This window comes from Oryza sativa, chromosome 6 (genome assembly GCF_034140825.1).
Source record: "Oryza sativa Japonica Group chromosome 6, ASM3414082v1".
Taxonomy (NCBI): Eukaryota; Viridiplantae; Streptophyta; class Magnoliopsida; order Poales; family Poaceae; genus Oryza; species Oryza sativa.
In genome coordinates, this window is record NC_089040.1 from 22,661,017 (window position 1) to 22,675,100 (window position 14,084).

General features: G+C 38.6%; 1 protein-coding gene across 1 annotated transcript; it reads left to right on the top strand.

The window, feature by feature from the left end:
* The first annotated feature begins 6,392 nt into the window (after window positions 1-6,392).
* On the top strand, window positions 6,393-12,976 carry LOC4341328 (probable phospholipid-transporting ATPase 4). Its single transcript, XM_015788267.3, has 11 exons — window positions 6,393-6,521; window positions 6,959-8,895; window positions 8,985-9,095; window positions 9,335-9,611; window positions 9,733-9,821; window positions 9,976-10,063; window positions 10,166-10,375; window positions 10,453-10,578; window positions 10,701-10,799; window positions 10,897-11,088; window positions 12,000-12,976. The coding sequence occupies exons 2-11, from the start codon at window positions 7,076-7,078 to the stop codon at window positions 12,654-12,656; spliced, it is 3,669 nt and encodes a 1,222-aa protein (XP_015643753.1). The 5' UTR covers window positions 6,393-6,521; window positions 6,959-7,075; the 3' UTR covers window positions 12,657-12,976.
* Window positions 12,977-14,084: the final 1,108 nt, after the last annotated feature.

Below are 14,084 nucleotides of genomic sequence, written 5' to 3' on the forward strand. Positions count from 1 at the left end.
ACTATTAAAAATGGCTCACATTATTGCTTAATAGCATTCCTCATTTTTTTCTCTTTATATGAGTCATATTTTAAACTGATTTTTTTCAATACATAAATGACACAATTATTAAAGTCCTAAAATATTTTCAAAAAAATTCACTTGAAATTGACAACTCGATATTTAAATTAGTCTTAGGGTGTATTCTTTTCAGGGGATGGTTTTGGCTGGATAGCTCCACGCAAAATGAGAAACATGATTAGGATATAATTAATTAAGTATTAGTAGTAATTATTAAAAACATAATTTTTATTTTTTTTAATTTTTAAAGGCACCTTTTTTATATAAGATTTTTGCATGAAACACGTCATCTAGAACTTTGAAACCGTGCTAATGAGAATTAAGGAGTAGCTAAGCTCAATTAGCTATTTAGAACAGATCCGTAGTGCTTTCAACCTATGTAAATAGTGATAAAGAATTTTAAAAATTCTAGGAGGTTAGTTATAATGCATCTATTCATACTACCAAATTTTAATGCAAAACGCAAGTTATATAAAGAGAAAAAAAATAAAAATATTGTTAGGGAGTAAGGTGAACCGGTTTTAATGGTTTGGGGGTGTAAGATGAGAAAAAAATGTTTAGCGGGTTAAGCGCTCGCCGATATAGTTCGGGTGAGTAAAATAGAATATTCAAACAAAAGGTTCACCTACGGCGTGCATACTTTTGCCTAATAAGCACAAGTACACAGTGGTGAAACATTTTGTTGACACATACATGTTTGATTCGTTGGTCTGGATACTCTATCATCAACTGTTCAACTCCTTGGAAACAAAATCGTATCATTTATTAGTAGCAGGACAGTGTATCCACTATACTTTTGCATCCTACATATGAATACAAATTTATGATTCCTGGACAGATACAACGTGTGCTTTATGGATAAGAATTTATTATGCTGATAAAACCTAAAAAAAATGATGCCGAGTCTAAAACAATATGGAGTAAAGTTGGAATATGATACGAAATAGGATATTCATATTGGGTATCCAGTTTAGTCGTGCCTTTTCCAAATAAAAGACCTTGGTGCACATTAGAATCAAATCTAGTGGAATCTCATTGATACTTTTATTTTTGAACGAAATCTCATTGGTACATTTATTTTCAATAATCAACTGTACATGCAAAAAAGACTACACAAATAATAGTAGCTGGCGAGGAAGTCAACAAATTCTCCTACATGCCCTACCAACATAAATTAAAGATGACTAAAAAATGCATCAGGGTGGAAATCTCATACTATGCTAACCTACTCCTTTTAGGTTGGATTTTGAAAATGTCAATATAGACGATGATAAAATACAACGATAACCCAAATTAATGTTAAATGCCCTCGCCTTTCCTTAGCCAACAAGGGAAAAATTGGAACCATACCATTATAATTTTGCAAAATTTAAAATATGCCATCCTGACCTATATGTCATTGACTCATGTGGGTCTTACATGTCATTGAGATACCGATGGCATATCTTAAACTTTGCAAAATTATAATGGCATGATTCCAAATTACCCAAACAATATAGATACAGACGCTCATCTCTATAAACACACACGCACATTCTACTTCTATAAGTACCTACGAAAAACTGGACCAGCATATGTTGAGATGAATAAAGTTATCAGGAACATCTCGCTGTCGACGGGCACGTTGCTTACTACTTAATTAAAGAATAATTAGCTATAAATATGAACACCCGTATCAAATCTAGAAGTTGAACCCAAGTAACTGGGTCCGTCATAAGAAACCTAACAAATTGAGCTACACTCATTTTGCTAATGACCTAACTTTGTCACATTCTACCATTTAACTAAACACCATGGAAAAACCCAGGCCATTTTTTACCAGTTAGTAAGCTTCAGAGAAAATGATTTTGACAGATGAAATGAGCCTAAACTATTTTATGTAAAACTCATATGGATAGCTTGTACGGTAATGCACGAAGTATGTATTCAATCGCCCCGGGTCCTCAACTAACTCTGCGTGGACCATTTCCCACTGTTCGAATTCTAGTCCGATGAGGAAATAACGCAGTCCACATGCACATATCATTTTGAACTAGTACATGTGATTGATATTTGATTGCACCCCCTAATTTAATTGTTGCGGTTAGCTGAGCTAGCAATAATCTAAGCTGTTCACCTCACCGACAAAAAAAAACAGGAAAAACAGGGGAAACAAAGGGCCTGTTCAGATTGTAGCCAAAATAAATCTTACCAAGTTTTTGGCAATGCCAAAATTTTAGCAACTTTGGCAATATTGCCAAAATTTTGGCAGGATTTCTTATGTATTGATCAAATTTGGCAACAAACTAAACGTAGATAATTTTTGGTAACTTTGCCAAAAAAAAATGGTATGGTTGAAAATGGCATCAAAGTGAACAGGCCCAAAAACACTGAATTGTTAATAAAACATTAATATCTTTGCAATGCGCTATGTTTCATTTGATACTTGCATATGTCTATCTACCTCCACAGTTTTTCGACCACCTCATAGCCTCATCGGATGGCTATATGTGGAAAATACGCCATTTGACTTATTAGCGAAAATAATATAATTTGTGATTAAAACTTTTACAGTTATGTTCGTAGTGACCTAAATGACAATGTTGTAAAAGAAACTATAATGAAAAAAAACTCAAAAACAACTTCAAAATTAAATTAAAAATTTTAAATTTTGGGTTTGGCATATGTTGATTGGGCCAAAAGATGAGAGGCTCAGGTTCTGTTTGGAGAGCTTCTGCAGTTTCTCTAAGAATCTCTAACTCTTTAAAACAATTCAGAATCATTTTGATTGTAATAATCTATAGCTATAAAATGTAAATAATGAACTTAAAAACCAGCTACAAAACTCGGTTTTTTTTATTCTTAAAAACTGACTATCAACCAGCAATTTTTTTTTGAATGAGATGGTTGGCAAAATATAGTTTGGCACGTGAGACCCACGCTGAGCAAGGGACAATCCAGGGAAAACTAGAGGAAGATCTTTGCTCCAGCTCAGCACAAGATTAGATTAATTGTGGATTGTCTGAAGCACTCATCCAGCCAGCAAGGTGCTACCTTGTCCTTTGCTAATGTGCCGGTAATACCTAATTTCTGGTTGTTCTGATTAGTGTCCCCCCACACCTGTACTTATTTTTATAACATTAACTTAACATTCTTCCAATCCAAGCAATCCTACATGGAATTGATCTTGGGAGAGGAAAGAATAAATATATATGATTTTTATATTCTAGTCCTTACATTTCAGCGTTATTTTAAAACGATCTCGGAACATGATTATCAAAATATGAGAATTGGACTGCTTGTAGTGAGTTTGTGAAAATTTAGCATTCAAGAAGGGCTTTTAGAAATGAACACAACAAAAAAGGATCATGGGGGAAAGTGGTTCAGTAATATTCCTCACAGAAACCGTGTGTTGGGAAGTTTCGTGTTGGGAAGTTTCGTTTCACTTTCTATCGGCTCAATTTAAAGGTGAAGGCAAAAGTAAGGATACCATTCGAGCAACCAAAGAAAGCAAAGAGGTGGCACTGATGTGCCTTTCACAGTTTCTTGCATAATCAATTAGCAGGTTATTTCGTAAAGGAGAAGTCTATATGTACTAAAATTTTCTTACAAAATACTTACAAACTCTGATTTGTTGGTAAGAGTTTTATAAGAGAATTTTAGTACGTACAACAGTTCTCTTTTGTAAATAGGTGCTCAGAAGAGATTATTGCCATAATGGATGTTCCCTCCGCTCTAAAATAAACCAATCTCGTATGGGATGTAACACATTCTAGTACAATAAATCGAGATATATCTTCATATTCATTATACTAGAATATGTTATATCCTATCAGGTTGGTTTATTTTAGAACGGAGGAAGTAGAACTAAATTTGTGCTACTTATACGGTAGCAGCAGCCGGTTGCAACGCAGAGCAAGACAAGCATTAGTTTTTGGTTTTTATGCTATAGATGTGAGTTCTGACCTCCTTTTTTTTTTCTTTTAACAAACTAATTCATTAAGATTGTTTTAGTTTCTAGTGCTTTGGCCATCAAGTACAGATTACAGATACAATGTGCCGAATCAACTAAGGACCTGTTTGGTTCCATGGGCTAATGTTTAGCCCTCACCTTTTAGCCTCAAATTAGCCCTAAAGGATCTAAACAGGTGGGTTAATTTTGAGCTAATGTGAATTAGCCCCCCTCAAAACATTAGCCCCTCCAAGGGGTGCTAATGGGGCTAATTTTGTATGGGGACCATTAAAAAGCAGTTCTTTCTCTCCTTCTCTCTCCTCTCTTTGTACTCTCTCTCCACCTTTTAGCCTTGAATTAGCCTATGGATCCAAACATACCACCTTTGGCTAATGTTTAGCCTACCAATTCATGACTAAACATTAGCTCTCAAAATTAGCCCTGGGCTAATTTTCCAAACAGGGCCTAACAATACGTACAAACTATTACTAGCAATCATTTACAATCTAGTAGTACTCAATGCTACCTCTTTTTACTTTGAATCACTGTGAGTGTGATAATGGCTATACAGTGAGGCACTACAAATTGTAGGCCATATATGTGACTAATATGCTACTTTTTGACATGGACGGTACTGAGTACTGACTCTAAGCATGTAAGCAAGAAATCTAGAAAAGTAGGTTTTATGGCACAAAGAAGATCATCACTTTTAATTCTTGCACGCTTTAGGTGGTGTTTGAATCTCCTGAAGATGAAGATGAAGATAAAATTAAGTGTTTCACGCAAAAACAAGGTAGTAATAACATATGATTAATTGAGTTTTAATTATTACAAACTTCAAAAATAGATTAATCTTATATTTTAGAACAACTTTTATATAGAAAATTTTCGCACGAAACGCACTATTTAGTAGTTTGAAAAGCATGTCACGATTATCCAAAAGTTTATCCAACTTTTGTTGGAGAAAAAAACAGGGCCTTAGTACCCACCAAAGACATTACCCTTGGGATTCTTACCACCCTATTGGTTTGAGACATTCTTTGTCAAGTTTGACATATATCCTTATGTATTAGGGACATCTATATGCAAAAAGTTTGAGTGGTTTGGTAGGCAACGACAAAATCAACATGATAAATGTATTTTGGATGTCAAATCGTGCCCATGGAGAATGTGGCACATTTTGACAAATATGCTTGTAAAAGAGCTTGCGATCGATGCTACATTCTGTCCAAGGTGGATGGAGGACATGCTGCTAGAGGAATTGGAGAAATAAATCACTTCATTATGTGATATGGACAAAATATGACAAAAATATCAAAGCTATGTTACTGTCATAATAGGAGTTAGTGTTTCCACGTACATATAATAGTTTACAAGAAAAGAAAGAAACATCTCCATGATTTTACAGCATTTCCCTCATGCAAAAAAGTGAGAAATGTGGGGTTAATTAAGTTATTAATTTCATAGGGGATAATCTATAATTTCACAACATTTCTATTACGTGAAAATGTGACAGACGTGACAAAAATGACTAAACACAAACTAACAAAGCATGGAGTAATTTTTACTCTTTCTGTTTTAGATTATAAGTTATTTTGACTTTTGTCAGAGTCAAACTGCTCCAAATTTAACCAAATTTATAGAAAAAAAAGTAGTAGTATTTTCAACCAAAGACAAATATATTTAATTATTGATTTAATGAAACTAATTTAGTTTTGCAAATATTAGTATGTTTGTCAAATTTGGTTAAATTTAAAGTAGTTTGATTTTAACCAAAATCAAAACGACTTATAGCCCGAAACCAATGGAGTCCATGTCGTCTCCCTTTTGGTTGTACATAGAAAAAAAACCCAAATTTTACTTTTGAAAAATTCAGCTGGTTTAAAAACTAATTTTAAACACGCCACCGCAACCCGACAAGAGGTTCCCTTTTGTGTGTCCTTGCCTCTTGAGTCTTGATGGCCTCTTCTCTTACCTGCCGCTACCTCCATTTGTCTACTGGAGAACGGGTACACCCCAGCTAACATTCACACGTGAGGACGCTTCGCTTTGCTCCCAACTTGTCAAAACTAACGCGCAAATTTGACGAGTTACTACTATATTTCAGACCAATTCAAATCTATTTTTGTTTTAAAAAAGCGCAGCTACAGACAAAAGCAGTTTTGAAATACGGTTTGTAAAAAAAAAACAGAGGAAAACCCCACCGGCCTCTGCCCTGGCTGTCTCGCCGATTATAAATGAGACTCCGCTAAGTCGCGGAATTAAAAATTAATAATCCAAAATTTAACTAATTAATTACTCTCTCTCTCTCTCTTCTCTCTCTTTCTCTCTCTAGCTGCGTAGCTCCCCACCTCCTTCCCTCTCCTCCTCCTCTCTCTCTCTCTCCCCTCCCTCTCTTCTCGCTCCGCCCCCCAATCCACCCAAGCTCGCCTCGCCTCGCCTTCCCCCCCGCGTCGCCGGCCGCGCGCATCCCGAGGAGGGATCGGACGGTCGCCGACTCCCCGCCGGACTTGCCGCCTCGAGCTCCGAGGTAGGGCCACGCCCCCGCGGCGCGCGGACTCCCCCCATCAACCTGAGAAGATGAGATGCTAATGCTTTTTTGTTGTGTTTTTTGGTTCCGAGGGTTTTCGTTTTCTTCCCACGTTGCGGTTTCAGGTGTTGGGAGAGAGATTTTTTTTTCTCGGTTTGGGTTATTGATGGTGATTTTTTGTTTGTTTGGTTGGTTTGGTTGTTCGTGTTTTTTTTTGTTCTATTCCGTTTTGTGATTTCTGCAGGTAATTATTACGTTCCGCGCGAAATGCGGGTGCAATTTACGCGTTGTTTCGCCTCGCGGATTTGCGAGATTTTTTTTTTTTGTTGTTGGAACGGGATTTCTCCATTTACTTTGGGGGATTGATTGCTTTGGTTTGAATTTTTTTTGTGGGGGGTCGCCGCGAGATCACAATCTGATTCCCCATTTTCCTCTAGGTCGCACGCCGCGGGGGATCTTGTCGAATCCGGAGTAGATTTGATCGGGTGAGGCGCCAATGCCGGGCTCCGCCTAGCCGGAATCGGAGGCCGGGACGTCGAGAGGCGGCTGCCGGTATGGGCCGTTCCGGCGGGCGGCGGCGCGACCGCCTGCGATGGAGCAAGCTCTACACCTTCGCCTGCTTCCGCTCCTCCCACAGCAACAACGAGGCCGCCGGCGGCGGGCCCGCCGCCGAGGGCGGCAGCGCCGTCGGCGGCCCGGGGTTCACGCGCGTCGTCCACTGCAACAACTCCGCCGTGCACCGCCGGAAGCCGCTCAAGTACCCGACCAACTACATCTCCACGACCAAGTACAACATCCTCACCTTCCTCCCCAAGGCCATCTTCGAGCAGTTCCGCCGCGTCGCCAACCTCTACTTCCTCCTCACCGCCATCCTCTCGCTCACCCCGGTGTGCCCCTTCTCCGCCGTCAGCATGATCGCGCCGCTGGCTTTTGTTGTTGGGCTTAGTATGATCAAGGAAGGGGTCGAGGACTGGCGGCGATTCATGCAGGACATGAAAGTGAACAACCGCAAGGTTGCCGTCCACAAGGGCGAAGGCGAATTCGAGTACCGGCACTGGGAGGACCTTGCTGTTGGTGATGTGGTCAAGGTTGAGAAGGACCAGTTCTTCCCTGCTGATTTACTACTGCTGTCCTCGAGTTATGAGGATGGCATTTGCTACGTCGAGACAATGAACCTTGATGGTGAAACGAACCTCAAGGTAAAGAGGTCACTTGAGGTTACGCTGCCATTGGAAGAGGACGAGTCATTTAAGGATTTCCAAGGATTGATAAGGTGTGAGGACCCAAACCCAAGCTTGTACACCTTCATTGGTAACCTTGAGTATGAGAGGCAGATTTATGCCATCGATCCGTTTCAGATACTTCTCAGGGACTCAAAGCTGAGGAATACATCCTTTATCTATGGAGTGGTCATTTTTACTGGGCATGACAGCAAGGTTATGCAGAACTCAACTGAGTCGCCATCCAAGAGGAGCACGATTGAAAAGAAGATGGACTTGATCATATATATTTTGTTCACTGTACTGGTTCTTATATCACTCATCAGTTCGATTGGATTTGCTGTGAGGATCAAGTATGATTTGCCCAACTGGTGGTACTTGCAGCCAGAGAAGTCCAATAAATTGGATGATCCAACACGTCCTGCTCTTTCTGGGATATTCCATCTCATTACAGCACTCATTCTTTATGGGTATTTGATTCCTATCTCACTGTATGTGTCAATTGAACTTGTGAAGGTATTGCAAGCACATTTCATAAATCAGGACCTTCATATGTTTGATGAGGATACAGGCAATACTGCTCAGGCCCGAACATCAAACTTGAATGAGGAGCTTGGCCAGGTTCATACAATTTTGTCAGATAAGACTGGCACTTTGACCTGTAATCAGATGGATTTCTTGAAATGTTCGATTGCCGGGGTTTCATATGGTGTGGGTTCAAGTGAAGTTGAACTCGCTGCTGCAAAACAGATGGCGTCAGGCGATGATGGCCAAGATATTCATGTACAAGATGTATGGGAGAATAATGAGGATGAAATACAGCTAGTAGAAGGAGTGACTTTCAGTGTTGGAAGGACCCGAAAGTCCTCAATAAAAGGTTTTAGTTTTGAGGATGACCGCCTTATGCAAGGGAACTGGACTAAGGAGCCAAATTCTTCTACGATTCTTATGTTCTTCAGGATACTTGCTGTTTGTCACACTGCAATTCCTGAGGTGAATGAGGCAACTGGTGCTCTTACCTATGAAGCAGAATCACCTGATGAAGGGGCTTTCCTTGTGGCAGCCAGAGAATTTGGATTTGAATTTTTCAAGAGAACACAATCAAGTGTCTTTGTCAGGGAGAAATTCAGCTCTTCCAATGGCCCAGTTGAGAGGTTGCCTATTAGCATTTCTTGTTGCATTTATCGTTCACTGTTCCTATTCATCTGTGTGTTTTTCTTAACCCTTTGTTGGGAATTTTCAGGGAGTTCAAGATTCTCAATCTATTGGAGTTCAACAGCAAAAGAAAACGAATGTCAGTAATTCTGAAGGATGAAGATGGGCAAATTCTTCTTTTTTGCAAAGGAGCAGATAGGTAGGATTTTGTGCCAAATATTTTCTTTGCTGGTGCTTGTTTTAATTTTAGGTGTCAACATGCATGGGTATTTGTGCTTTATCTTGGTATTCTGGAGCTCAAAATAGTAACATACAAAATGTTGCCAAGGATGAATTTGCATAGTTATAAGTTATAACTTGCTTGTATTGCCAACATGCTTGGGTTATTTACGCTTTGGCTTGACTGTATTTCGTTGTTCTTTCTTCCAAACTTTGCAGCATCATATTTGATAGACTGGCAAAAAATGGAAGGATGATTGAAGCTGATACGAGCAAGCATCTCAATGATTATGGTGAGGCAGGCTTGCGGACACTGGCTCTATCATACAGAGTGCTCGATGAATCAGAATATTCCTCTTGGAATGCTGAGTTTCTTAAAGCAAAGACCTCTATTGGACCTGACAGAGAATTGCAACTTGAGCGAGTCTCAGAATTGATTGAAAGAGACCTGATCCTTGTTGGTGCAACTGCAGTAGAGGACAAACTGCAAAGTGGGGTGAGATTGATATTTTTTTTTTTATTTTGTGTGTTGAGAATGGGAAAGATATGTTATTGGGTCGTGCTGTAATGCAGTAACATTTTTGACTTGTTTTATGATATGTCTTGTGTTCTATCAGGTTCCTCAGTGCATAGATCGTTTGGCACAAGCAGGTCTCAAAATCTGGGTTCTGACAGGTGATAAGATGGAAACTGCAATCAACATTGGGTAAGTTCTTACACGGTTGAGCCTTTCCAGACCAAAAAAAAATTATTCTAAATGATAAATCCAGATACTGCATTTATCATTTATGCTCTCTTTGTATCTCTTCAAGGATGATAATATGTTTAGCCTGAATGTTATGTACATCTCTTCTTTGCAGATACGCATGCAGTTTACTGAGGCAAGGCATGAGAAGGATATGTTTGTCAATACCCACTGATGACCAAGTAGCCCAGGATGCAAATAAGGTACCTTTGTATGCACTTTTTTCTCTAGTACTTTAGATGGCATTAATCTACACAGTAATTTTCTTTATGGTAGGCTTACTTTCATCTTTAACAACTGATCAGGCTGCAAAGGAGAGTCTCATGTCGCAAATCGCAAATGGTTCACAAATGGTCAAGCTAGAGAAGGATCCTGATGCAGCATTTGCTCTAGTTATAGATGGAAAAGCGCTCACATTTGCTTTGGAAGATGACATGAAGCATATGTTCCTGAATCTTGCAATAGAGTGCGCTTCTGTCATATGTTGCCGTGTGTCCCCAAAGCAAAAAGCACTGGTAACTCCATCTATCACCAATCCATGATCTGGATTTTCGATAAGCCAAAGGTGAGTATGCTTGCTTCCATGTTGCAGGTGACTCGACTGGTCAAAGAAGGTATTGGAAAAACTACATTAGCAATAGGTGATGGTGCAAATGATGTAGGCATGATTCAAGAAGCTGATATAGGAGTTGGTATAAGTGGGGTAGAGGGCATGCAGGTTTGTCATCCAAATTACTGTTGTCCTCTACATAACCTAGTGTGCTGCTGCTTTCAGATAGCATTAAGGATATGTCTTACCAATTAGATTTTGACTGACAACTGCTTCTTGTCTTTGGCTAGGCTGTGATGGCTAGTGACTTTTCTATATCCCAATTTCGGTTCCTTGAGAGACTACTCGTAGTCCATGGCCATTGGTGCTATAAGAGAATTGCCCAAATGGTGCTGTTCCATTATTCTTTTCATCCTAATGGATTATATTTGTACTAAATTTGCAGTTTAGTGTACTGACTACTGACTCTTCTTTTATCAACTGCAGATCTGCTACTTCTTCTACAAGAATATTGCTTTTGGACTTACTATATTTTACTTTGAGGCATTTGCTGGATTTTCTGGTCAATCAGTTTATGATGATTGGTTTATGCTGCTCTTCAATGTTGTTCTTACCTCACTGCCTGTTATCTCACTTGGGGTATTTGAGCAGGATGTTTCATCTGAAATCTGCTTGCAGGTTTGTTATAGAATAGCCAACTTATTTTGAATATATCATATTTGGCTTATGAGAAATAAAATATGCTTGGAAAGGAAAGAAAGGCTTAGTTCTGGAATTTTCCACAAAGCAACCTAGTTAGTAAGAAGAAGATAATCAAAAGATGGTTTACCAAACCTTTTAATTTTTTACTTTGCCTCATTCTGCACTTAATAAAATGCTGTCATGGTTAGACTATCTGGCTTCAGTTAGTCATCCAAAATTGGAGGCACAAGTCTATGTGGCTTTAGTATCTAAGGTTGTAAATATAATGTGTTTAAAGTATGCAACTAGCAAATGTTCTTGTAAAAAGAACTGCATAATAGTGTGCTAAATACAGAAATACAGAACTTGTTAACAGATGTGTCTTAAATTATATCTGCTGCCAATGTTATGCTGCAAATTTGACTGAAAATTCTCCCAATTGAGTCATCCATAACCGTGTAATGCAAACCACAATTTTTTTTTTGTCCTTACACATCTTGTGCAGAACAAACAAAAAAAAAGATTGATAGAGTAGATTAAACTTTAAAGACAACCTAATGGGGAATGAAGATCATATATTCAGACTAGTACATTCAGTTTATTACATTTCCATTCACATTATTACTACTTGTGTATCATTGTATTTATTCCGAAATGATTATCTATCAAAATTTCAATGAAATGCAAATGATCATCAATCTGATCCATTCTAACATAGTTGGGTGATGCCAATCATAATAAAATAAATCTTGTCTAATCTTGGCAATGAGTAGTTTTCATTTCTGCCAAGTAAATATCTGTTCCTTTTTTTACTTTCTTATCCTGGTTGGTACCGCATAACCCTGTGTCTAAGCTTGGTAATACACTTTCTTACGTCAACACTGACATGCATAACTTGCATTGTGCAGTTCCCGGCGTTATATCAGCAAGGACCGAGAAATCTTTTCTTCGATTGGTACCGGATTTTAGGATGGATGGCGAATGGCCTCTACTCATCTCTGGCCATATTCTTTCTCAACATCTGTATATTCTATGATCAGGCAATCCGTTCTGGAGGACAGACTGCTGACATGGCTGCAGTGGGAACTACTATGTTCACCTGCATCATCTGGGCTGTCAACATGCAGATTGCGCTGACAATGAGCCATTTCACCTGGATTCAACATCTCTTTGTCTGGGGCAGCGTAGGTACTTGGTACCTCTTCATAATCGTCTATGGCTCGGCGTTGAGGTCCCGCGACAATTACCAGATTCTACTGGAGGTTCTTGGACCTGCTCCCTTGTACTGGGCAGCAACTCTTCTGGTGACTGCTGCTTGCAACATGCCCTACCTGATCCACATATCCTACCAGAGATTGTGCAATCCACTTGATCACCATGTGATTCAAGAGATCAAGTACCTGAAGAAGGACGTCGAAGACCAAACGATGTGGAAGAGGGAGCGGTCGAAGGCCCGGCAGCGGACGAAGATTGGTTTCACCGCGAGGGTCGATGCGAAGATCAAGCAGATCAGGGGGAAGTTGCACAAGAAGGCCCCATCCCTAACCATCCATACTGTATCGTAGTGACATCTGAGTCATCTGACCGGCGTTTCGACAGTAGTTGTCACCTTACTTTTTTTCTCATGCAAGGCAGCGGTTTTTGGCTTCTCTCCCAGCTATACAGTGAAATTCTTTCTCTTCTTTTTTCTTTTTTTGGTCTTAATTTTCTGATCATATTGGATTTTTTTTTCTCCGTTCGTGTAAGGAATGTTGGGGGTGTGATGGGTGGCATTTCCCCGAGTAGAAGTTCCAAAGCCAGCCATGTAAAAAGTATAGCTCATTTCAGTTGGAAGAAGAACCTCTCTAGATAGCTGACAATATATGTATATCTGCAATTTTGCTTATTCTTTTTCCTGGCAATGTCTTCGCTGTAATTATTCGATATTGGTGTCTGCAGTGGTGATTATAGTATCTTGCTTTTCTTTTAAGTGCCTACTGAACACTAGGGGGTATGCGTGACAGTTGGAACGAATTTTTCCTTACGCAAAGTTTCCAGTCGTAACTGGGGCTTGGAGTCCATACCTTCATGGACAACTTTTAGACAATTATTAATCCAGAAGGCATATATCCAACTTTTTTTTAGACAATTATTAAGTGCACATTTTCACATTAGCTTCGCCCGTGGCTTGGGTTTAGTTGGAAGTCTAATCCACAAAAACGAAAAGAGCTACTCAAATCTGGAGTACATAAAGCTTTGTTCGTGAAAAAGATTTAAAAAGGCTTTTAAACTAAACTAATAATCTGACTTAGGCCTTGCTCAGTATAGTTTTCGGATTCAAGGTTTTTTAAAAGTTGGGTATTCGTAGCTCCACAAATCTATAGGTAGCTTTACAAATTCAACATAGACTATATGTGGCTTTACAAATTCGTAGATCTGGATTTATGATTACGCTGATAACATATGAATGAATCATTTTGTTTCTAATTTAGATTAAATATGCAATTTCAAACTACTATAATTAGACATATAAACTTCATATCCAACGTGGATTTGGAATCTAAAGCTGTGTCATACAGGACATAATAAACAAAACAAATAAGGCGAGCTAAAGCCTTTTTTAAAGCCTGTGTCCAACCTCTAATATATTCAGAATTAAGCTTCTTCTCTTCTGAAATTAGGAGATTATTTCTTTCAAAAAAAATTTGAAACATAGGATCAACGCATACACTCATATAAATGCGCATATTCAATTATCTACAACTATAAACAATATAAAAAAAATTAAAAGAATTAAACCTAATATGTCAATATATTATTATGCATTATAAGTTAAGAAATAATGAATGTTACTCATGTATAAGTATGTTAGTATGCATTATATGTTAAGAAATAATGAAGTCATGTATAAGTATACTGGTGAGTTTGCTGTTTATTGGTGTAACTCTCTCATAGGTCAAACAAATGTGTGAAAGTTTTCTAGCGTTAATGGAACTTTTTGCCTATATGAAGTA